Source organism: Cryptomeria japonica, chromosome 6, assembly GCF_030272615.1.
Source record: "Cryptomeria japonica chromosome 6, Sugi_1.0, whole genome shotgun sequence".
NCBI classification, from domain to species: domain Eukaryota; kingdom Viridiplantae; phylum Streptophyta; class Pinopsida; order Cupressales; family Cupressaceae; genus Cryptomeria; species Cryptomeria japonica.
In genome coordinates, this window is record NC_081410.1 from 328,678,499 (window position 1) to 328,703,656 (window position 25,158).

At 37.0% G+C, this 25,158-nt stretch overlaps 1 protein-coding gene across 1 annotated transcript in view; it reads left to right on the forward strand.

Annotated features, from left to right (window-relative positions):
* Positions 1 to 25,158, forward strand: part of LOC131044178 (uncharacterized) — a 117,443-nt gene that overhangs the window by 38,646 nt on the left and 53,639 nt on the right. Inside the window, exon 2 of the mRNA XM_057977454.2 lies at positions 672 to 751. Within this exon, the coding sequence (XP_057833437.1) occupies positions 672 to 751 (80 nt within the window). The remainder of the gene's footprint in view (positions 1 to 671; positions 752 to 25,158) is intronic.

A 25,158-nucleotide genomic window follows, 5' to 3' on the forward strand; every position in this document is an offset into this window, starting at 1 on the left:
TGTACATAACAATAATGATGCAATATATTTTTATTAAAAGGGCAATTACTATGACATTCATGTAACTCACTACCTTGTAGTAAATCGTTAACCTATTGTCTTGTAAGTGGCTAATGTGCTTGATTTACTGACATTGTTAATGTAATAAGTATTGACTAACATAACTCATTGCATGTGGGTCAATCACAATAGCAACAGAAGACCTCTATGATGACATGCATTGATGTTAAACCAACAGCTTATTTTAGGGAAGCTTATAAATCCTTATATCATTATATGTTGGGATGTTTGTGTTGAAAATAAAGGAAATTGAAATACTTCGCAAAAAACCTTCTAGATGTGCTTGAACTTCAGTAACTGTCAATTTGTTTTGGACAAGTGGGATCCAATATTTCGTCTTCATTTACTGCAGTAACACATATGCCTTTACTGCGGTCTTGCTGTTTGTGAATTGGCATGTAAGTAGATTGTCTTTATGGGATATGTATACTTTGGCTCTCAGCTCAAGAATGTGTAATCCAACAAGTAAATGTTTTGATTTGTTGGTTATAGCTTTTAGCAGGCAAGAAGATCTTAGAAACACTGTCATAATTAATATGTAAATGATTTTCCTTAAAACCTTGTTAATCACTTGAATGAGAACATTTTTTGAGAAACATTTACCATGGCAGGTAGTCATGTGCGTGGACATGGGCCGGGATATCGCCGTGATTTATTAACAAAGGAAGCTCTTGATGCAGATTTGGATCGGGTTTGTGTACTTTATTTTTATTCTTGGTGATGACTTTTGATGGTAAAAAAGGCAAATTGAGTCAGGAAAATTTGGTTTGGACTGTATCTGTTGTACTAGTTATTTTGAGTTAGGGGATTGACTTAGGAAAATGATATGAAAAATTAAAGAAATGACCTCAAAAATAATTAAACAAATATATCCGTCCTTCTATAGATGCTGTCAGATATACAATGTGAAGAAAGTGCTATATAAACCACAGATTAAGCCTTTAAGGGTGTGTGAAGATACACAAGGCAAATGGTGAATAATATTTTTGTGATTGCAAGCTGAAAGAATGCAGTTGTGGATTGTTTTGAGGTTAGTGGTGTTCGTGAACTTAGATTTTCTTATGAATATCCAAATTGCATTATCATTGAATGCTCACTTTTCTTCCCTTTCATCATTTTTTTCTATTGGCTGCCTGTGTATTTTGATTGTTGGTGCATCCATATATACATTAGGAGCTTTTGAAGCTTATATAAGCAGTGATAGGTTAGTGATAGGGTATATCACAAAGTTATTGGATACAGCTGAACGTATGCTGGGTTTGGCACAAACAATTTTATTTTGACAATTTAAAACAAAGTTGGAACCTTGAGCCCTTGATAAGTGTGAAACTGCATGCTTCCGAGGATTGAGTGGTTCCACAACTGTAAAACTCCAATGTAAAGAATTAGAAGCAAAATGAGAAAAAATATCACGTATATTTCGAATATTTGAGCTCATATGTCCTCATACACCTCAGGTTTGGATAGCTCCGTCTCAACAAAAGCACACAACAATGCTGCTAGTTCACAGAAGATATTACAAAACAATAGATATAACTCACTAATCCTACTTAAAGACTCATGCTACAACAGGCCTGATTACATACCATGGAGAATATCATAGCCATCTAAAATAGACTTGATTTGTTGAATTTCCTTTAAACATACATTGAAACTACCAGAAAGCTGCCCGATAGAAAAGTTGAGGCCATGCTTGATTATAATCATAATATCTATTTGCACCAGCAATGCAACTTCAAAGGGTGAATAAGGGCCAAAATGCTGCTGCTAAAACTTTCTTGCTTCACAAATATCCACATTACTCCAAAAATTGCTACATGGTGGAAATATATGATCTAAGGGGATTAGAAGTTAGAACATAAAAGATGAAAAAATACCTTCTCTTGATTAGACAAATATATATATCCCTTGTGTCCTCGATGGAGTCAGTTACAGATGGTTTTTTCCTATACTCCTTGGATTGGGTCTTCTTTGTGAGTAATCTTGGTCATCTATTCCGCCTGGAGTTCAAAATTGATGGGCCTTTGTTTTATCAAAACTTGAACCTTTTGGACTTTAGTCTCTAGCTGAGATGCCATGTTAGCAAAGGAATGTTTTCATTTATAAAGAGTGATTGTGCTCAGATTATTCCAACAAAGGACAAGTGTTATTTATCGTTTGATTCAGATCTGTTCCATTTTCTATGGGAGGTAGCTTGTAAATCCTTCACCATTTTTATGCCTCTTGGTGTTTTCTATGTTCTCTATTGTTGTGTGTCTAGGTTAGGAAATTATTTGAACCTCTATCTCTGTCTTTGTGAAGGATTTTACACTAGAAAATCATTCTATAGGGACAAATTCTCCATAAACAATATCTTTTTTTTTGGAGTAAAGGTCATGTTTGCTGATCTCTTGTCTATTCTTGATTAGTTTCTAGTGTTGGTTGTGGGCTCCTCAGTGAACAAACACCTAATTGTTGGACATAAACAAGCTTTTGGATCATTAGTGAATAACTAAGTATTTTCTTTGTCTGATGTTTTCAATTCATTGAATGTTATATAGATTGAAATTATTGAATTTGTAGCTAGACTAATTGGATTAATAGGTAAATCCTTGTCCACTTGTTGAAATTTACATGAAATCTCTCCATATTTGTTAAGTCTGGACTTTGTCATTGTTGCCAATGAATGAGGCATCGGCTTAGTAGCTGGTTCATCAGGGGGGCATGCTTTGTTTTGGGGTTGGTATGCTGGGGATTCAGCTAGCGTGCAATCAGATGCCTATGGGTTTGTCCAAGAAGAACTTAAGATGAATTTTGCATACTAGAAAAACATGTTTTCTTTTCTTTATTTTTGTCCCTTTTTCTACAATATTTTTTTCTTTTCTTTTGTTGCTCAGTTAGAGTGGCTGGACGATTGTCCTGGACATTTAGTTGTTTTTCAAATAGTGAGAATTCCATTTTTTGTGCAGAGATGTATGATTAGGTGTTAGAATTCACTACTAGGCAATAGAGTGAAAAATAATAAAAAGGACGACAGTGATAAATATCAAATGCATACATTGAAGTGTCTCAAATTTCCAAACATTTAAGGCATAGATTCAGTCTAAAGAGCTTGGAATGTAGGTACACTGTCTTGTACTATATGTTTGATAAGAAATATGTGTTTAATATTTTAAATTGAACATATTATATTAAATTTAATATTTTTAGATTTAATATAGTGCATTTAAACTTAATATTTTTTAATTTAATACAATTATATATAAATTTCAATATTTTTAATGTAATGTATTTTTATTACCCTGTTTTCATTGAGTCAATGCATGTGGGACCTATGAGCCTATTTCTATACATTTTAGCGGTGAGTGGTGATTGCTAGAGAAGTATTTATTGGTGAATATTGCTTTTGTTCATTTGTGGCTATTATTTTTACGAGTGTTTGGACTTGTGCCTAAGTTTTAGGTGGATTTGCTACAAAGTTGCATGGAGATGGATATGGATACAAATATGGATACGGCTAGATACAACATTCATAAAAAACATATACACATATATTTAACCCAATTTTCTAAGTTATTAGAGGAGATTTTCATTTTTTCAAAAGAAATATAGAGTTAGACACATAATTGCTACATAAGTAATTATAAATTGATTTAACAATTTACAATATGCAAAGATAGTAGAGTTGCATTAAAAGATAACCCAAATAAATGGGTTACTGAAATAGAAAAACATTTCATTTGTCTTTCTCATTTGGTGTAGGTTTTGTTTATACCAATTTTTTTTTTTAAAATTGCATGAATGAAGTTTTTAAATTAAATTTATGAAGATATACGTCAAATTTTAAAAAAATCAAATCACATGGTATCCAACATGGTTGGAAAATCAAGGTTTTTTGAGCACGTGAGTACAGTATCCAACATGTATCCAAGACGTATCGGATATGTATTTGTTTTGGATATGGGGATATGCGTGCCCAGGGTGGGACAAAGGAGTATACGGCTACTTTTGATTTCCTATATTTTATGTTAGTTGGAAGTGGAACCCTCATCATCAGTTTCCTCATGGGGGATTTTTCCTACGGGGGCCTCTTTATTGTTTACATTGCTCATGCCCTTGGATGTTTTTAAGTGTACATGTTCATTATAATTGTCTTGGGAAACTTTATCCCTATTTCTCAGGGGCTTTTGGAGGGCTATATTGAAAAGACCATGTCTTGTAGTTTCTCATTGGATCTGGGTATGAGTCAATTGTTCATATTGCTTTGTCTTATGTCTTTTTGGTGGGTAGTTCTCAAGTTCTAGCCGATTTATAGATGAGAGGCCAAGGTTTATTGGCTACTTGCGCAATTTGATGTCATTACACACTAGTGCCATGCTATATGGCGCTTGATTGTTTAGTGATATTGGTATCATATCAAATAAAAGAACTTTGTTATTTTACATTACATTGTTGCTTAGGGTTTGGAGTATGCCAATGAATACATAGAAGCAAAGCAACATTGATGGGATTATTCTATGTTTATTTCACATTTTTCAGACCTAGAGAGGGTAGCTACATCAAGTAGTACTCGTCTGTTGATTCAGGGATGAAAACCCTTGGATCTAGGGATAAAAGGATGAAATCCTTTTGATTTCTTGTGGGCAATCTCATCTAGTGATTACATTTTTGCTGAAAGCATTTTCTTTTCTGTGGGCAAAGTTATTTATGGAGTGGAGCAACATCACAACATAACATATCAGATTCAATGAAAGGTCTTCTATCAAGGTATTTGCATATGGTTGCATGCCATCACAAAAAGCTTGCATGTTGATGAAATTATCCTTTGTTGATATAATCTAGTAGATTTGATTAAGAAGATACAACTCTAGTGTTATTGTGAGGGTTTTGCTTTGTTTATGCAATTCATTTTTCTTTTTCTTGGCATCATTTTGATATAGAAAAAACAACGTAAAAAAATAGATAGAGGGTATCATGGTGGTATTAGAGGCGATTTCTTGCTAGCCTATGAATCATTGACAAAAACAAGAGAACTATGATGGATGAGGAAAGGGAAAATCTATTTTAGAATACCATGATAGGTATTTAAAGGAGTCGAGAAAGAATGATGGGGTTAATGGCACATGTTATAGGCAACATGCCCACTACCATTCCCTTGTGAAATCTAGATCTTAATAATATGTTTTGGATAGGGGGAAACTTAACTTCCCATAGCTGAACAATGGTTAGTTGAATGGATACCATTCCAAGACGTGTTAAGTCCATGTTCATACAAAGAAATGAAATATTAGATTTTGAGATAATTACTTCAAAGTAGTTGGAGTACTAGGGGGAATGAGAGGACAATAGAACTAGGGTGACTTGTCAATTTCTTTGATATTTGGGATAAACTATTAGAGTGGTAGAGCCCATGGTAGCAATCAAAATGATGATAGGAGAGCTTTGCAACATAAAGTGAAAAAACTAAAGGCTCCTAGTTTTGATGGTAGTGACAAAATATCCACTCGGACATGGTGGTTGTAGTTACAAACATACTTTACACATAGCTTTATTTTGAAGAGGATGCCATACAGTTTGTTACATTGTATTTGGAGGGTGCTGCATATGATTGGTGGCGCCATGGTTTGATTAAGGGGCACAATATCGTACAAATATTTGGTTTTGTGAGGTTTTTGAACTGCTTTGAGCAGAAAGATGAAGGAGCTTGCTAGAATCATACAACAAACTTAAATGGAATCATATGTTGTTGAATTTCAATGTGTTGCGCTCATGGTATGTGATTGTTTTCTCTTTTTCAAGTGTCTATTTGAGCTTTTCAAAGGTTTGGTGAAGGCCTTTGCAGCCTCAACATTACAAGATGCTATTAAGAGGGCATTGCAACTTGAGCCTCCTATGCTTAGAAGTAGATTTTTCGTTTCAGCCTAGAGAACCTACTATTGGGCAGTAGAAAGAGACTTTTCAAAAAGGAGGACAGCAAGTTAATGGGTTTAATTCATACCCACAAAGAGCTCAACCTCCACTCAATATGGCCATTGTGGCTAAAAGTATTTGATGAGAAAGATAGAAATGAACTTTGAAGAAAAGTCGTTCTTTTGCAAGGAGCATTGATAGCTGGTCATAGATGCCCCGACAAGGCCACCTCCATTACATTGAGGTAGTATCATGAGGCTAGTTATGACTTTGATGAATTATAATAGTAGCATGTTGTAAAGGATTAGATGACCGAGCATGATCTTGAGTAGTTTGTGGAGGATAATACTGCCTAGCAAAGGTACACTTGTATCTCTCTTAGGAGCACCACGATATCACTCATTTAGGGTTCATGGTGAGTTATTGGTACAAAAGAACTATTGTGCTTGCTGATAGTGGGGCTGCCCACAATTTTATTGATGAATGGTCTTGTGACTAAGAGAAGATTGAAGGAAGAGGACTTATTGGGGTTCAATGTGACGATTGCTGATGGTTTCACTCTCCCAAGTATCAAGGTGATTAATAGCTCAATTTATTCCTTGGTGATATATTGTATGTGATGACTTTTATGTTGTTGGATTGGGTAAGCACACATGAGTTTGGGTATATGGTGGCTGCATTCCCTTTGGGAGTTTTCCTAGAGTTATTAGTCCATGGAGTTGAAGCTCAAGTCATAGGGAAGAGACATGGTACTTAAGGGCATACTCAATGACTTGCCATAAGCAGTTACAGCCAAGATCATGGAGAAGATCTTTTGTAAGGGACAAGCTTTATGGAGAGCAATTTGGTTCGTAAGAAAATGCATGCCCGCCCTACATTCATATGGGCACCACACTTATCATGTTGAGATTTAGAATATATCGGACAAGCATAGTGTTGCATTTAGTGATATACTTACATGTCTTCCATCTGAATGATGACTCCAACTCATCATAGAGTTAGAGTTGGGCTATAAGACCATCATGATCACCTCCACCCACTATCCATGGATATGTAAAGAGAAAATAGAGTAGGCTATGAAAGAACTTTTGGAGGTGCGTCATATTAGATCTAGTTCTAGTCCCTTTGCCTCGTTAATAGTACTTGTAAAGAAGGATGCTACTCAGAGAATGTGCATAGATTATTGTGCCTTAAACAAGAAGAAAATCAAGAATAGGTATCTTATTCCTAGGATCAATGAGCTTATCAATGAGTTGCATGGAGTCATCTACTTTTCAAAAATTGACTTAAGGTCTAGCTACCATTGGACACGCGTGTGAGGAGGATGTGCACAAGACAACCTTAAGTTGTCATTGTGAACTTCATGGTCATGCCATTTGGAATATCAAATGCACCAATCACTCTCGAATCGGCCACAAACTAGGTATTTAGTATGTAGTTAAGGAAACTTGTTCGGTATTCTGTAATGTCCCCATTTTTTGGTTCTCTTGTAGTGCATTTGGTGTTGGCTTTTGGGGTTGGTGTCAATGAGATGAGAGGGGTATTTTGATGTTGCCAATGTATTTAGATAGATTAATGGAGATGAACGACACTTTTTGGAGTGATTTCAGACAAATTGTCTGAGTCTTACTATTTATAGCGGTGACCTTTCTTAGCACTTACTATTTATAGTGAGTCTTAGTGTATCTTAGTTTGGGCCAGTTTGGTGTTTGGACATGCCAACTATTTTTAGCAGTTGCTATTTTTAGTAAGTTTCTATTTTTAGCAGTTGGGCCAACCTCTGTTTTTCCAATAGTGTAATATTTCATATTTTTTTGTATTAAGTATCATAGAATCACAAAGCTCATTTTTTGCTCATTCGCTCCTTTCGAGCACCAAACTAGAAACAACAATTGGAAGACCAAGGGTCACAACTTAGAAATCCACTTTAAACAACCAATGGAAGACCAAGAGTCACAACTTAGAATTCTACACAAAGGTGTCCCTCATGGGAGTTGAACTTGGGTCTCCACATTGAGAACTCAATGCTTTAACCAACTAAGCTCAACCCCTTGGACTAATATTTCATATTTGAATGTTGGGTGAAGTTTTATTATGTTCAGAGAAATATAATTGGATTTTAACTACCCAAGTTTCTTCTATTGTCACTTTATGACTCAAGCAACTCGTACCCCTTGTCCTAGTTGCACAATGTTGTTTTAAAAAGGGGGTCTTTTATGTTTTAATGGGATGCCATGAAGTAAGAAATTTATCTTTTTCAAAGGCTAAATCTTAGCCTCCAAAACTGGATGCCTAGGAAGGGAGGCATATGAAATTATAAATAATTTAAAAAAGTCTCATGAATGGGTGTTGGGTTTCTTGGAGGGAAAAGTAAGTTCAAATTTGGTTGCCCTAATTTTCTTCCCTCTCCTATATAATCACCTCTTGGGCTCTCATTTGGACATCTATCTTTTGACAACATAACAAGATGTTGCTAGATTGTTTCCAGGGTTTTATTTTCCGCTAGCTGAGGACGAAAACCCTCATCTTTCCTTGCTGGTTTTGGTGGTGAGAGATCCACCCTATCCGGAAGGAGTGATTCTATTTCAGGGATCACATTTGCATTCACAGAGTTCTGATTTTTCATCATTGTGGGGTTTGGAAATGAAGGTATTTATAATATTTTGATGTGGGTATTGTGGTTTTGGTGTGTGGTGTGTCTTTTTGAAATGTTGTTCGTGATTGGTAGAGTTTTGGTGATTTTGCTTAGTGCTGGTGTGCTTTTTTCAGAGATATTGTTCTTCATATTTCTGCTCATAACTCTGAGGGGTTGAAAGTTCAGTTTGGGTTTTAAAATATTTGGAGGTCTGAAAATCTACTATTTGTGGCATCTAGTGTGGGTGAAGAGGTTACAAGAGTTTGGAGGTATTTGGTGGTGATTAGAGAGAGTTTGGAGGTGTTATAAAGCTATCTGTCCAAGGAAAAGTGCAGCAAATTGCTATAGCAGAGAATCTTGTAGGTTCTTTGAGTTGTTGACATTCATAACAAGAGTGTTTCTTGCTGCTGTTAATTTCTGAGTGGTTTTGTAGGCCTCTTGATGTGTGTTTTAGGTACATAACATTCAGAATAAAATATCAAAGCACTTTACCCTCTCTTGAACAAAATCACTTCAGATGTTAAGGGTAAGATCAACTAAAATGATTCCAAGGTTTCTACAAGTTAGGTCTTGACGAGTGGGTAACTCAATGGTCGATGTGAATTGCTGTTTTCACTTGGGGACTTCCACAAATGTTCGAATTAACTTCATTGATCATGGATATGGAATGGGTGTGCTGATAACTTAAGATATGGCAATGTAGTTCTCGACTCAAGACTAACAAGACTTACTAAAAAAGGCAAAAGGGAATAGGGTTCAAGAAATCTATTCTAAGCCTAGGAATGTAGGAAATGATGAACAAATTTAGTGGAATCAAACTAGGCAAGGTCTCACCATCAAGTTGAACAGATTTTGACACGAGCTTAGTGCAATCATCTAAGGTATACTTATAGATTTTCAAATTATCACCATCAAACATTGACACCACCCAAGTTGATGCATATCAATGGACGCATAACAATTGAGGTTAAGCTTGCATAAAATTTCTAGTTGACCACGCACGATGCACTTACAATCAGCAAGAGGCTAGTGGTATGGATTAAAGATTCCACACAAATATACTCAACAAATCTTTCATTCAATCTAACAAACATAAAAGTAAATTCTAAATCTAAAATTCTAATCTAACTTGGAGGAATTGAGAACCTTGAATGCAAAACAACATTTGAAAGACAAAATCACCATCAAGTCGAACAATGGTTTATATTCAAATAGCTGCAACATATACCAACAATTCTACAAAAACTCTCCCTTACAAATGAGAGACAATGAGATATATATAGTCTCATACAAAATGGATGGCCAAGATTAAAACTAAATTAAGGGCCAAGATCATGCCAACAAAACCCTAGAGTTGCCCTAATTAGGGTTTACATAAAAAATGGTGCCACCAACATATGACCCAATAGAAAGATACCCAGTCATCAAATAGGGAATCTTCTAATAGATTCCTTCCTGCATCTCTCTCTCTCTCTCCTAGCATACTCCAAGAATCTAGCCAATACAGAATCTAATTCCTCCATGGAAATGCTGGGTAAGGTATGCTGTTGTAAATCAATTATGTCCAATGCATCCAAGCAAGCATCCAAAGTGTTCTCCCAATCTGGCATATGCTTCTGTGAATTATGAACATGAATCAATAAAGAGACCAAATCATCTATCTGACTCTTCTTCAAAGAGTCCAACTGATTGAAATACATGAATTTCATTTTGTCTCTTAATTGTGTAAACCACTAGCCTCACTGACATCAACCCCCAATAACTTTTCAATTGAGGCAAGGATCTTCAACCAAATATCATGAATTGATCCTTCCATCTCTATACAACTCAGTTGTGCGCTCTCATAAGTTGATTTCTTTATGGCCAATGAACAATACCAGCCATGGAAATCGTATCTATCTCCACTGTGCACAACATTCTCCCTAACCAACGTGGACTTAGGAATCCTCTTCAAAGATCTGAGGCATGGAATAGTCTTCTCTTGAATAGGTCTGAATTCTTCCCAAACTCCTCCAAAATACCGAACATGAGCCCTGTTGTCCTGTCAAATGCCTGGACAAACTGAGTAAGGAAATCATCCGCTTGTCTCTTTGTATTCTCAATCCATTTCTCCACCTCTAAGAGTGTATCTCTCGCTGCCTCATAATGTGAATGTAGTCCACGATCAATTGCAATAGGGGAAATAAGGGTGGGATTCTCATGCCTTATCCTTGCAATGTACTCTCTAAGTCTGATATTCTCTTATTTGTACTTCTCCTTTTCTTCAATCTCTCTATCCAATCTCGCAGTGATTGCCCTAAGGTTATCACCTACCTCCTGAAATTCTTGCTCTCTTGTAGTATGGCCAAGGTCAATTGAAGTAATCTGGAAATCCATGGGAGTAGCAATGTTTGCTGTCACACCTGCAATGGGAACAACCACCTGCGCAATCCACATTCCTGTCTCATCTCTAGCTATGTGTGACAAAATCTCAGCTCTCTTAGGCTCTGGCTCCTTATTGCTCCTAGCTTAGTAGTCATCAATTTCATCAATAGGCTGTGCCTCTATCATTTTCTTACATTTCCCCATACTCCTCATCAGCCAATCAGGAATAGCGGCCATCTCCATACCATCATCGAGACACATATCTCGATCAAGCTCTCTCAATGCCGAGATAACATCATCATCATCATCATCATTAGGATTATTCCTGGTCAAATCACATACATTCTTTCCCAAACTAACCTTGAAAAGGACGGCAGGGGATCTCAGCTGATCATTATCCTCATTAGGTGGAGCAGATGTCACTGTGGCATGTAAATCCTAAATATTCTTTGGTAGTATCACTGTGTTGGAACATTGCTCAGTTCCCCTGTTTTGTTCTGCCATTTCAACTTCCTTAATTGATGAGACACTGAGAGGTGGTGAAGGAATGATAGGCAAAGGAATAGTAGTCTTTGCTTCTTCTTCTTGACCTCCTCAATCTTCTTCCCTCTAGCCTTGACTTCTCCTGGTGTGCCCTTCCTTCTCTTAGGAGCTTGACTCTCCTCATCCGTGTTGATGTGTTTTTTACGCACATGCGAACACAGAATAAAATACCATAAGTATCTTTTCCTCTCTTGAACAAAATCTCTCTGATGTTGAAGATTAGCTTAAGGATCATTCGAGACGACTCCAAGGTTCATGAATGTAGGGTCACTACGTGTGGATAAGTTCAGTTGGTTTGATGTGATTATGCTGGAATCACAAGGGGACTTACATTCGAATGCTTGAATGCTTGATGTGCTGGAACTTGATCATCCGATATTTCAGTTGGGCGATGCTCTTTGTCCTAGACTAACTTGAATTGAAAAAATGGCAAAAGACGAAGGGTTGAGAGAATCTATTCTAATCCTAGGAATGTAGGAAGATGAGTGAATGATTAGATGGAATCCTATTGAGCGAGGTCTCACCATAAAAATGAACAATTTGACATAAGCTCAGTGCAATCTTCTAAGGACGTTTCAAAGATATTCAAATCAATACCACCAAACATTGATCACCATTCAAGTTAACGCATAAACAATGAGTGTAGGACGATTCAAGTTTAAGCTCATGTCACTCCAGTTGACCACGCAAAGCACACTTACAATCAACAAGAGGCTAGTGGTATGGACTAAACGGATTCCACATAAATACATTGAACAACTTCTTCCATTCAATCTAATCAACATGATAATAAATTGAGAAGTAGAACCATGAGGCTTGTTGAAATAACAAATTTCACCATAACTTCAATGAAAAGAATATCTCATTTTCAAGTCATACCAACAATTCTTCCTTCTCTTAATCTACTCTAATTCTAATTGTTATTCTATTCTCTCCTAACTATTAGCTATTAACTATTAACCTTTACAAATGAAGAGCCCGAGCTTTATATAGAGAGCTCATTTACAATGAATGGCCAGGATTGGATTTCCATCAACGACCAAGATTTTACAATAAAAAACCCTAATTAGGGTTTGTTACAACAAACTTCTCCATAGCCAATTGTGGTGAGAAAAAAAGCGAGACTTGGTGACTAGGACCTAATCCCACTTTAGCCAACACATTGGGAAAACGAAAGAGCCTAGGGAGATAGCTCACTTTGGCTACTTCTTGTGAGAAAGAGAGAGCCAAGGATTATCTCTTAGGGTTTCTATTCCTCTTGTTGTATGTGATGAGAAAAATTAGGGTTTGATTGATCAACTAGACTAAGAGATAAACAATGAAGCACATATGAACTGAAATTAGACAAACTTGCAGAACTGGAACTGAGATACTGAAAGCAGACAAGGGGGAGGAATTTGAATGTGTACCTGATGCTGAAAACTGAGCCAAATTGACCAGGACTAGGGTGCCACACCACTGTCCTTGATGATCTGACAGAGAGCTGCAGTTGGGAGGATGCAATTCTGAGACCTTGAACCTGTACCTTGTCAAAACTCACTAATTTTGAGGGGGACCAGGGCGCCACGCCATTGTCCTAGGAAGGATCAGGGTGCCACGCCCCTGTCCTTCACAGTTTTGAGCAATTCTGAGATTTCTGGGTGGTACTTGTGCCTTTTCCTGATCTGAAACTCCTTTCGGGTACTTGTTTCTGCACCTACAACTGAAAAGATAGGGTTTGGTGTGGCTATATAAGGTTTTGCCTTGGTCAAACCCCTGTGTTGGTGATTTCCACCTCCACAAATAGCCGATTTGTATAGTAAAATAGTGTGTGCAAGACCCTAAAATGAAAGCACACAATCTAGAGCAATCCTAAAGAGTAAACCCTAAATGCTTATAATTGACAAAGTAAATGCTCTATATAAATGATGCAAAGTGATCTAAAGCATGAATGTAAATATGTGAATTGATGTAATGAATCATCTCCTATTATTCTTCAATGTCTTCAAGGCTCCTGATTGATAATGAGTGCTTGATGAAATGTTGTTGAATGTTGTTGAAGACTCCACATAGGCTTCTCTTTCACTACATAGAAGGCTCCTTGTGCTCCAAAAACCTGCTCTTAGATTCTTAGATTTGATAGATAGATAGATCTTAGTTGCCTTCAAATGAAGAAAGAGAACTCTTATGTATGAAACCCTAGATCTTAATTTCGACTTAATTTCGTCTTTAGGGCGACCTAGGATTTGAATTTCCCGCCAATTTCTTGGGGTTAAGCATTATAATATCATAGGATTTTGCTCCCGAAATTTCGGGAAAAAGCCAAGGACCATGTGCACTTTGCACATGGTCCGACCAACTTTTCACCAAATTTTCAGGGTCGTTAGATATGATGATATTAGAGCGAATCCCAAAATTACAGCTGATTTCGAGGTGTTTTGATATGCGAAATCGGGCCTTAAAGGTCGAAATAGGACATAATTAGGGTTTATGATTTAATGATTTATAGGAGGAATAAAATAAAAAGGGGCACACTTAGGGTAAAGGGCCCAATTTTATGATGTATGAAGTGGTGAAATAGGACTTTAGATTTAATTAAATCCTTAAGGGAAATTGCAATGCAAGATGCAAACACACTAAGGCGGGTGCTAAACTAAGTGTGGAATTGTACCACCCTAGGAAGGGTGTACAATTTACGACACTACATTTAGCCCCCACTTTAGCAGTCATATGACACTACGTGCATATGCAAGCTAAAGTAAAGAAAAGTGAACATTCATGAAAAATGATATATCCATAAGTTGTCGGATGAAGCCCCCAACGGTATCTGTAGTACACAGTTAGGAACCACACCCTACAAAATCACATGTTAGATAAAATCACAAAATCACCTAAATGCTTACTAAGGAAGGTGATGAAAATTTGAGGGTAGCTATATCCCCCCCTGTTTCAGCTTGCTAATTTTAGTGAGTTTAAACAGGGTGTCATGTTTACCGAATCGAATTGTGAAAGAAGATTGATGACAAATGCTCACAAGAAGATCTGATACAAGATCAAAAACTAATAGAGAATCATTTGGTAAGAAAGAGGACTAAACTTCAATTCCAACACAACAAAGAGTGTGAGGATTTGAGAGCTCTCTAACACAAGATGAAAGATTTAAACGGAAACAAATGCAAGAGATATAATCCAAAAATGCAACTCCATAAAGGAAATTGGAAAATAATTGAGGATTGAAATGACATCAAAGAGAGATTATTTATGACATAATGATGAGCAACATAATAGCCATTAATGTTAGTTAAAGACATGATAGATTGAATGAGGTTTTTGAATATGACATGTTAAATGCTCTACTATAAGTGAGATTAAAAACATGTATAAGATGATGAAATTTAAAAAGTCTTTAGAAAGAGAGAAGTTTATAGGAGAAGAATAGGCCACTAAGTCATACTTTTCTTGCACACAAGAAATCTTAGGAGAGGGATAAGTGTAACTCATTAGAGCCTTATTCCTAGAAGAAGGGATTTTAGAATGAGTAGAAGACAAAGTCTCATAAGTGGAATTAGAAATCTCTTGAGGAGATTCATAAAGAGATTTGTTCATCACCTAGATTTCCTTATGAGGGGGATGAGTGTTGAAAGAAGTAGAAGATGATTTAATTGAGGTGAGGTCATCATCACTACTAAATATAGCATTCACATTGGGAGATGGTCTTTTAAATGCTTTGGTGGGCTTAGAAGGATTATATCCAAGTCCAAATGAAGCTTCATGTGTGTTATGTTCTAAAGGAACTTTAATTCCTTGTTCATTTGTGCCACAACCATTGCCATTATAGCCACTCTTAGCTAAAATGTGAAAACCAGGACCATAAAGGGATGCCAAACCAGAAAGAGATGGCTGCGCCTCATAGGTCTCAGTGCTATATGAATTAGAGGAAGAATTTGAAGAATTATTTGAATTAGAAGTAGCCACAAAATGGTTACTTAGTTGTTTAGACAAAGCGGGTTGCTCTTTAGGTTCCTCCTTAGATTTCTCCTTCCCAGTCTTAGATCCTTTCCAAGATACACCATACCCTCCTACAAAAGTAGGGTTAAAGTCTAGAGATCCCCAATCATCATCTGAGAGCACTCCTTCAGGAGAAAAGATATCTTTGGGAGGAGCTTCTGATTGAGTAGAAGAATCAGGAGTACTAGAAGGAACAAGATCATTAAAGGAAATGGATGTACTTGAAGAAGTAGAAGGATTGGGAGAAGAATGGGAAGTAGTTGAACAAGAAGATCCAGATTTTAATGGTTCTTGAAGATTGGTATCAGCTAACAAGGTATATGTCTTATTGTTGTAAATGAACTTGACTTGCCTATGCAAAGTTGAGGGGATAGCTTGCATGCTATGAATCCAAGGTCTCCCTAATAGAAGGTTATATGTCAATTTACCAGGCATGACATGAATAGGTGTAGATAAAATAACAAGACCTACCTTAATAGGCAAGGTTATGACACCTAAAGCTTTTTTAACAACATTATCAAAGCCTTGAATAGTAAGAGAAGCAGGTTCGATGAGAGAACGATCCACATTAATCTTATCCAATAAGTCTACACCACAAACATTAAGGCCAGATCCATTGTCCACAAGGGTTCGTCTTATAGCACTATCATTGATAATAACCACAATCATTAGAGGATCATATTGATGTTGGATTTCACGAGAAGGTAACTCATCTTGTGTGAATACAATTTGAGCTTTGGGTGTGTTTATAGGATAAATCAAAGAAGCCATGTTATTAGGTGTCACTGCAGGTGGGACATCTAAGTTTTTCAAAGCATCCTGTAATATCCCATGATAAGCAGGTGAAGTTTGAACCAAATCCCAAATAGAAATCTTAGCAGGAGTAGCTTTAAGTTGTTCAATGAGATCACAGTCCTTACTAAGAGTTTGTGATATTGGAGGTGCTTGTGAAAGAGAAGGTCGAGAGGGAGGAAGTGAAGTTGGGATAACTGAAGAGGATTAGGTTGCCTATTGTTTATTGTGTTGTTGGTATGAGCAACCGTATGATAACTTTCTTTGGTGATTTTCTTAGCATACTCATAAGGGCTCTTAGTAGGATAACCTCCTTGCACAGTAATAATAGGTTTCTTAGGAGTGCAGTAAGAATCATTAGCATAACCACCTTGAACCACTAAGATAGGCTTACGTTGAGAACTTTGAGAAGGACAAGCACCTTGAACTGTGAAGAGGGGTTTATTAGGTGTTTCATTCACATGTATCAAATTGATTGAAGATGGTTTAGGAATATCAAAGGTGTCCTTATGAATTTTAGAAGAAGAATGGACAAGATTGTTGGAAGAATTGTTGATAGTCTCTTCTTGCACTAAAATGTTATTAGTTTTACGAGGTAGACTAGGAGTAGGCATTGATGTTTTGGAAGGAAGATTATTAGTAGGAAAGGTCATATCATCCTCTATCATCAAAGGATCTACATGGGGAATAGACTCTCTAGGAGAAGGATCAACATTACTCTCTAAAGTATCACCTTTAAGAGGGAGATCTTTGAAAGATATGTTAACAATCTCTTTTTGAACTAAGGTATCCTTATGAGTAGAACCTAGTTGGGGAGAAGGAGATGCTTTACCTTTAGAGGGAAAGTGATTGAGATTTATGAGAGGTGAGATGCTATCATGGGGGTTACTCTCATAGGGTAGAGAATAATCAACACCTCCTTCTAATGGTTCATCCCAAATAGTGAGGTTATTGAAAAAAATATTAGAAATATCTTGCACAAAGATGTCCTTATTGCCAATTTTGGGAGAAGGGATAACATTGCTCATTAATTCTTCATTCTTAAGAGGGAGAGCGTCACTACATGTGTTTAAATCATCCTCTTGCCTCAAAATGTGTTCAATAGGATCTTTAGGGGAGAGAGCATTAAGGAAATTGATTATGATTTCATCTTCTTTTTCTAAGGCATCTTCAGGGCAAGGGGAAGCATTTCTCATTAATGCATCATCTCTAGCGGGAATTTTGTTGAAGTCAAAAGAGGTAATGCCATCACTAGGAAAAGTAGGGACAATACCATCTTCTTGCACAAAATGTTCCTCACGAGGGGAGTATTCTTAAGGAGGGAGATGAACATCTTTCTCCAAAGATTCATGCTTAGGAAGGAGATCTTTGAAATAATTGCTCATAACCTCTTGTTGCACTAATATGCCCCCATTGGTAAGATGTGATGAACCCTTGCTGGTTCAACTCTTCAACCTGCTGTAATTTGTAGATCTTCTTGTAATTTTTAATTATTAAGATGGTCTTTTAGAAATAGACAGAAGTTGTAGAAGAGGGTTTCTTTAATTTGCAACACATATTGAATAATACATGAATTTAATCAACTGAAACCAAGAATTGGAGAATTTAGAAGCATACCTGTAGGTCCTTAGCCAATTTATTGAAAAGAAAGAATAAATCAGCAACTTACAAAGTTCTGATTTTTATTCTGGAACAATTCAGATCTACTCTTATTTAAACACTAGGACACCCAAACAGTGAAAGATGGTGCCAATAAATGAGCAAGCTGTGTGTTTGGGAAAAGAAGCCTCCAAACCACAGAAGAATCAACAACAAAACAGTAAATAGGAAAACCTTACAACAAATCTGCCTTGTAAGAAGCCAAATCTGCCCCAATTCAATTCAATTTGACTTCTGAATGAAGCCAACCAAGCTGCAACAATTCGATTGATCTTTCACAATCTCAAAGCTACTGAATTCTGAAGAATGCACGCTCTCCAAAATTGGTCGAAACCCTAGCCGCCATAGCCAAGTGCTTAGGAGAAAATGTCAAATGCTCAATATCAAGAATGAGGTTTAATTTCCATCTTGGCTGCCTAAATACCCAAAAGGTGCGATTTTTTGCAAATAGGGTTTTAAAAATAATAACTTGCTTTTAGGGTTCCCAACTTAACCCTAAAAGCCACGCCTAGCTTAGGAGATAATAAATCTTCACTCAAATAAATTTAAGTGATTCACTTTATGATTTTATATTAATATTTCATTAAAATATTAATTGCCTGTGGAACCACTAAAAAATTCATATCTCTCTCATTATTGCTCGGAAACTGAATCTGTCAGAAGCTAGGGTCACAGTTCGCCATGCCAAAGAAAATAGGACCATGTCTATTTTTAGCAATTTTTCCCTAAAAAATAGGAAATCTTCATAAAGTGTCAGAAATTGATGAAACGAAGACCAGAACTGAACTCAACACTGAACTAGAACAAATAGATAGACCACTCCTCAAGATACTGCATTACTGATCCCTTTATCCATACTCTGTTAGCCTACAAGGGTCCAAAAATAAGCTAACTCCTCAATCCCAAGTCCCTGACTAGGATGGGGACATTACATAAGACCAAATTTAGGAGAAGATAAGTCAATGTCCATCAACACCTTTTCACTTAGAGAGGCATCATGTAGGGAAGATAAGGTAACACTAAGAAAGGTGTTTATGATATCATCCTCTTCCTCCAAGATAGCTAGATGGGAAGGGCACATTTTAGGAGAATTGTTGAGATCACTCTTCAAATCTTCATCCTTAGAGCATGGGAGAATTTTGAAGGGATTGGTAACAACTCTTTTTGGGAGAATGTTGTCATAGATAGGAGGAAGTTCTTTAAGAGATGGAAAAATTTAAGCAAGGGAAGCTAACCATTATCACATTTATGAAACGAATGCATCATGACAAAAAAATTTCCTCTTTCAAATGATAACATATGCAAAATAGAAGGAAACGTTCAATTTTAACCAATGCAAGCACTCTAAATGTTGATTTAGAAAATGAAATTTATAAGTGAAATGAGTTCCTAAATCAGATCTGAAATTAATGATCCAAATCAAGCTATCCACAAGTTCAATTTTTAATTGAAAAATTAGGGTTTTAACAAAATTGACCACTAAATTTTTGAATTTTGCAAGGAATTGAAACTTGTAAATGTAAATTTGAATTTGAAATAGCAAAAACATTTAGATCTTAGAAGATAAACTAGATTAAAGAAGATTGGATTCATGTCAGGTTCACCAAAGATGTGTAGGAGAAAAAGTGAGACTAAGTATGGAAACCCTAATCCCACTCTCATACACTCACGGAATACAAAAGAGCCTAGTGAGGTAATGCACTTCGGCTACTTCTTGTGAGAAAGAGAGAGCCATGGATTACCTCTTAGGGTTTTGTTGTGACGTTTTCACACATCGCCCCATTGCAAATGGGGACCCATGTTTTTTGCTTTTTAGGGTTTGTTTTTTTAGGTCTTTTAGGGTTTTGTTAGTTAGCCTTTGCATTTTTGAGTGTTGTCGGGGAGATCAATAGGATAGCAAGTGTAGCTTGAGTGAAGTCCTGATCCTGAAATTTGGCTAAGTCTGAAAGTCCTGATCCTGAAATTTGGCTAAGTCTGAAAGTCCTGATCCTGAAATTTGGCTAAGTGTGGAATGTCCTGATCCTGAAATTTGACTAAGTCTGGAAACTGAAAAACCTCAAAAAACTAGATTTTGCAATATAACTCCTGGAGGTCTGAAACCACTCTCAAACATCCTGAAAGTATATATGGAATATAACTTAAAGTCACTTATACTTAAATGTTATATTCCATAAAAATTATCCTGATGGAGAGTTCAAAAAGTCAAATTTCGCTCCTGTCCTTCACTGAGGATCCAGAGTGAAAAGCGCTCCTGTCCCTCTCCAAGGGTCCAAGGCGAATCGCTCATGTCCCTCACCAAGGGTCCAGAGCGAAAAAGCTTAGTGGAGTCATTCCTGACCTTGTTTGGACAAATTGAGACATCAAAGGCATGAAGGAGGATGTAATCAACCCATTGAAGATAGTTTTGAAAGTTAACAAGGCATAAATGAGCTCATAAAGGCCAGGGCGCTCCTGTCCCTCTCCAAGGGACTAGAGCGATTTTCCCTCAAGACAAGTTTTTGGCAAAAGGAAGGCAAGTTTCGCGTTTGAGGTGGGTGAAGGAAGACGCAATCGATCCGTTGAAGATAATTTTCGAAGCTAGCAAAACACAAGTGAGCTTATAATTGCAAAATCGCTCCTGTCCCTCTCCAAGGGACCAGGGCGAAAAACACATTAACAAGCCTTCCTCTCCAAATTGGGACGAGTCCAGGCCAAGGCACAAGTTTGGAATGATATTTAAAGTGCTTCAAGATGGAATGAAGTTGCAAGGATCGCAAAATTCAAAGAAAATGGGCTAGGGCGCTCCTATCCCTCTCCAAGGGACCAGAGCGAAATCTTCAAAACGCCTAAGTGCCTAACATTTTGAAATGCTATTTCTTGTTGCCAAGACTCGAGATGAAGTGGGGAGTGATGTTCTACGTCTTGGAAGTAATTCGAGGTTGATATGATCAAGAGTTTGTGCAATAAACCAAAAGTCGCTCCTGTCCCTCACCAAGGGACCAGGGCGAAAATGTCCTAAGGAACACTCCTTCCAAAGATCGAATAGATTAAACTCAAAGTTCCAAACAAGAATCCCATTTTGAACGTCCAGGAAGAGATTTTGAACGCGAAAGCAAGGAATACAAGGCCAAAATGAAAAAGCGCTCCTGTCCCTCTCCCAGGGACCAGAGCGAGGTTATTAACAAATTGATATTTTTACTATGCCTAAACGCTAATGTCCTTCAAAACACATTAAATGCCAATTTCGCTAAAACTCCAAAATATTTTAAAAATCAAATTGACATTTAATAAAGGCGCATAGCATTTAATAATTAATTTTGAGCCTTGGAAAATCGTTTTTTTTAATTATTAATTGAGGCATTTCGAAGTTAATTATAATTATTATTAAATTAAAAGATGAAGTGCTTGAGGTATTATTTTTACTCATTTTATCAAGTCGGCCTCTTCTTTTTTTTAATTTTATTTATTTATTTTTTTGCCTTTATTTGCAAGGTTGGCCTCATGGGTAAGTGGAAGGTGAGCGCTCTATATATTGGAGGTGTTTTTTCATTATCCAAATCATTCACTCATTGTTTCAAGTGCGATTTGGAGAAGCAAGGAAGGAAGTGCGAAATCTAGAGGAGTGGAGCGAATTTCTACTAAGTGTGGAGAAGCTAGTGGAGGGCGAAATTCATCTTGAAGGCTATTGAAGAGGCGTATTTCTTGCTAGTTTGGAGGATAATTTCCAGATTTTTGAAGACATTTGAAGGCGAATTTCCAGATTTTTGAAGAAGAAGATGGAGTTCTTTTCCAAGCTAAAGGAGGCGCATTTTGCTAAAGGGAGTCTTGATCTACATTTTACCTAACGAATTCACCTTATTTTTGCATCTTTTTCTGGAATTAATTCTCAAGAGGAGGTATGGAAAAATCATCTTGACACCCTTATTCAAGGTTTGATTTTTTTAGACATTTTTCGGAAAAATCTAAGTATTACATGGTTAATTAGGAAATGATAACTCAAGATTTATCATGAAATTTCCTAATTAAAATCTTGAATCTTCCTTTTAAAGTTTAATTTTTAGATTTCAAGATATATTACTAATTTTGAAATGTTGTGTAGGCATCAAATGGAGATCCCGGAGTTGGAAAATCAAGCCAGATGAAGGACGGTCTCCTCCAAGACGATCAAGCAAGGAGAAGGGCGACCTCCTCCAGCCTAACATCGACAAGGACGATCTTCTTCGATCCAGCATTATCAGGATAAGGGCAACCTCTTCCAATCCAGCATTCCAAGGCAAGGTACATCATCATCCTGCAAATCAAGGACACAAGAAGTCAGAGCAAAGGGTTCGTTGAAGAAGCAGATAATTTCAGAAGAGTTAATTAAAGATAGCTTCTCAACAACATCAAGTTGAATATCTACCAAGTTACAAGTGTCAGAGAGGTGGCATCCTAGTCATCGCTCATCCAGTCGGATTGGTCCACCTCAACAATGTCCAGATTCAATGTACCTAACTCATAGAAGGTGACACAAACTCCGATGTACCTACCCCAGCTATCCATTGGTGGAATTTGCTAGAGAGGACATGTGTCCAAGCAATACAATTTTATCATTGTTCAGGCATTAAATGTTATGTAATCGTTGTAACAAACCCTAAATTAGGGTTTTCATTGTTGAATCTTGGCCATTGATCTTGAATTGATCTAAGCCGTCGAATTGTATTGAGGGCACTATATAAGCCCTGACATTTCATTTTGTAAAGGCAATTAGAGAGAGTTAGAATAGTTAGTAAGCAGTTGGAAGTATTAGAATAGCAATTAGAGTAGAGTAGAGAGAGAAGGCAAAGATTGTTGCCAAGATGTTGTTGTAAAAGACTTGTAACTTCATTGAAGAAATGGTGAAATTTATGGGTCGATTCGACAATTTGCATGGTCTCTATACTTCTCGTATTTGATTTCATGTTATTAGATGAGTGGAAGAAATGTGCTTGATTGATGGTGGAATTCGTATATCCATACTACTAGCAGTTTGTTGATTGTAGACTTGCCTTGTGTAGTCAACTAGAATCATTCAGCTTAAGCTTAACTTCAATTGTCGCTTCTTCATTGATATGCATCAGCCTGATGGTGTCTATGCTTGCAGTGATGATTTGAACATCATAAAGCTTTCCTTCGAAGATCGCACTAACCTTGTGGAGATGTTCCTGTGATGTCAAAACAAGACTTAGTTAGAATTCCATCAAAGATCATTCATTGCTCTTACATTCTTAGTCTTAGGATTAGATCCTTTCCTCGCCCTCATCTTTTTTCTTTTTTTCAAGTCAAAGCTAGTGAAATCCTGTGTTCCAGCAATATTCAAAGCAGATCAGACGTTCAATCATCAAATGTAAGTCCCCTTGTGATTCCAGCAAATCACATCATACCACAGAGAGCTTATCCACACGTAGAGACCCTACATACAAGAACCTTGAAGTCATCCTGATTGATCCTTTTTCGCGATATCTTCAGCAATCAGAGGCTTTACTCAAGAGAGGATAAGGTACCTTTAGGTATTTTATTCTGTGTTTGATAGTGTACAAAATACATGTCAACAGGTTTCTATTCCCTTGCTGCAAATAAGAGAGAGGAATGATTCAAAATGCAATTTAACCTAAAGTGCAAGCAAGCAAGCAAGCAAGCAAGCAAACCCTAATCTGGAAATGTAGAACATAAAACAACTGATAAACTGCTGAAAAGTACAGATTAGGAAGCAAAATTAGAGGTGCACCTGTGTCTGAAATTTGAGCCAAAATGTCTGGGACCAGGGTGCCATGCCACTGTTATGATTCTGCAAGTCTGAAGTTGCAACTGAAAGACTGGATTATGGGATTTGCAAACTGCTGCACTGCCAAATGCTTCTGAAAATAGGCAGGACTAGGGTGACACGCCCCTGTCCTAGGGGTTTCTGATTAGTTTTGAACCTCGGGACAGCCTTTGTGTGCTCTGCCGGTCCTGAAATTTCCAGCGATGCTAGGATCCGAACCTGAACTTGTAGCTGAAAAAGAGGTTTCGGGTGGCTATGCAGGGTTTTGCCTTAGTCAAACCCTTGTTTTGGTGATTTACACCTCAACAAATAGCCGATAATGTATTGAAAATGTGTGTGCTAGAACCTTGTGTGCGTGCAAGATCCTAAAATGAAAGCAAACAATCTAGAGTAACCCTAAAGAGTAAACCCTAATTGCTTATAATTGACGAAGTAAATGCTCTAAATCCATTATGCAAAGTGATCTAAAGCACAAATATGAATCAAAATGAAGCTCATACAAAGACATGGAACAACATGAAACCATACCCAACCCCAAGGGAGAGGTACAAGCCAATCTTCAGTCGGTGATCACCTATTGTTCTGCTAAATCTTCAAAAGCCCTCAAGTGATGAAATGATACTTGATCAACGTTTCATGGATTAATGTTGAATGTTGTTGAAGACTTCAAAGATCTACTCTTTCGCTGCAAAGAAGGCTCTTTATGCTCCAAAAACCTGCTCTTAGATTCTTAGGAGAAGACCCCTTCAAATGAAGAAAGAAAGCTCTTAAGTATGAAACCCTAGACCTTAATTTCATGTTTAAGCCGACCTAGGATTTGAATTTCCCACCAATCTTTTGGGGTTAAGCATTATTATATCATAGGATTATGCTCTCGAAATTTCAGGAAAAAAGGTGAGGACCATGTGCACTTTCAACATGGTCCAACCAACTTTTCACCAAATTTTTGGGGCCATTAGATATGATGATATTAGAGTGAATCCCAAAGTTACAGCTGATTCCGAGGTGTTTTGATATGCGAAATCAGGCCTTAAAGGTCCTAATAGGACATAATTAGGGTTTATGATTAAATGATTTATTGAAGGGATTAAAGGGGCACACTTTAGGATAAAGGGCCCAATTTTATAACATGTGAAGTGATGAATTATGAATTTAGATTAAATTAAATTAATTAATTAAATGCTTAAAAGAGATTAGAAATGCAAGATGCAAAACACACTAATGCGGGTGCTAAAGCAAGTGTGAAATTGTACCACCCTAGGAAGGCTGTACAATTTACGACACTACATTTAGTTCCCACTTTAGCGATCATATGACCCTACGTGCATATGCAAGCTAAAGTACAAAAAAAGTAAACATCATTTGAAAAAGGATATATCCATAAGTTGTCAGATGAAGCCCTCACCGGTATCTACAGTGCACAGTTAGGAACTGCACCCTACAAAACCATATGTTAGATCACAAAATC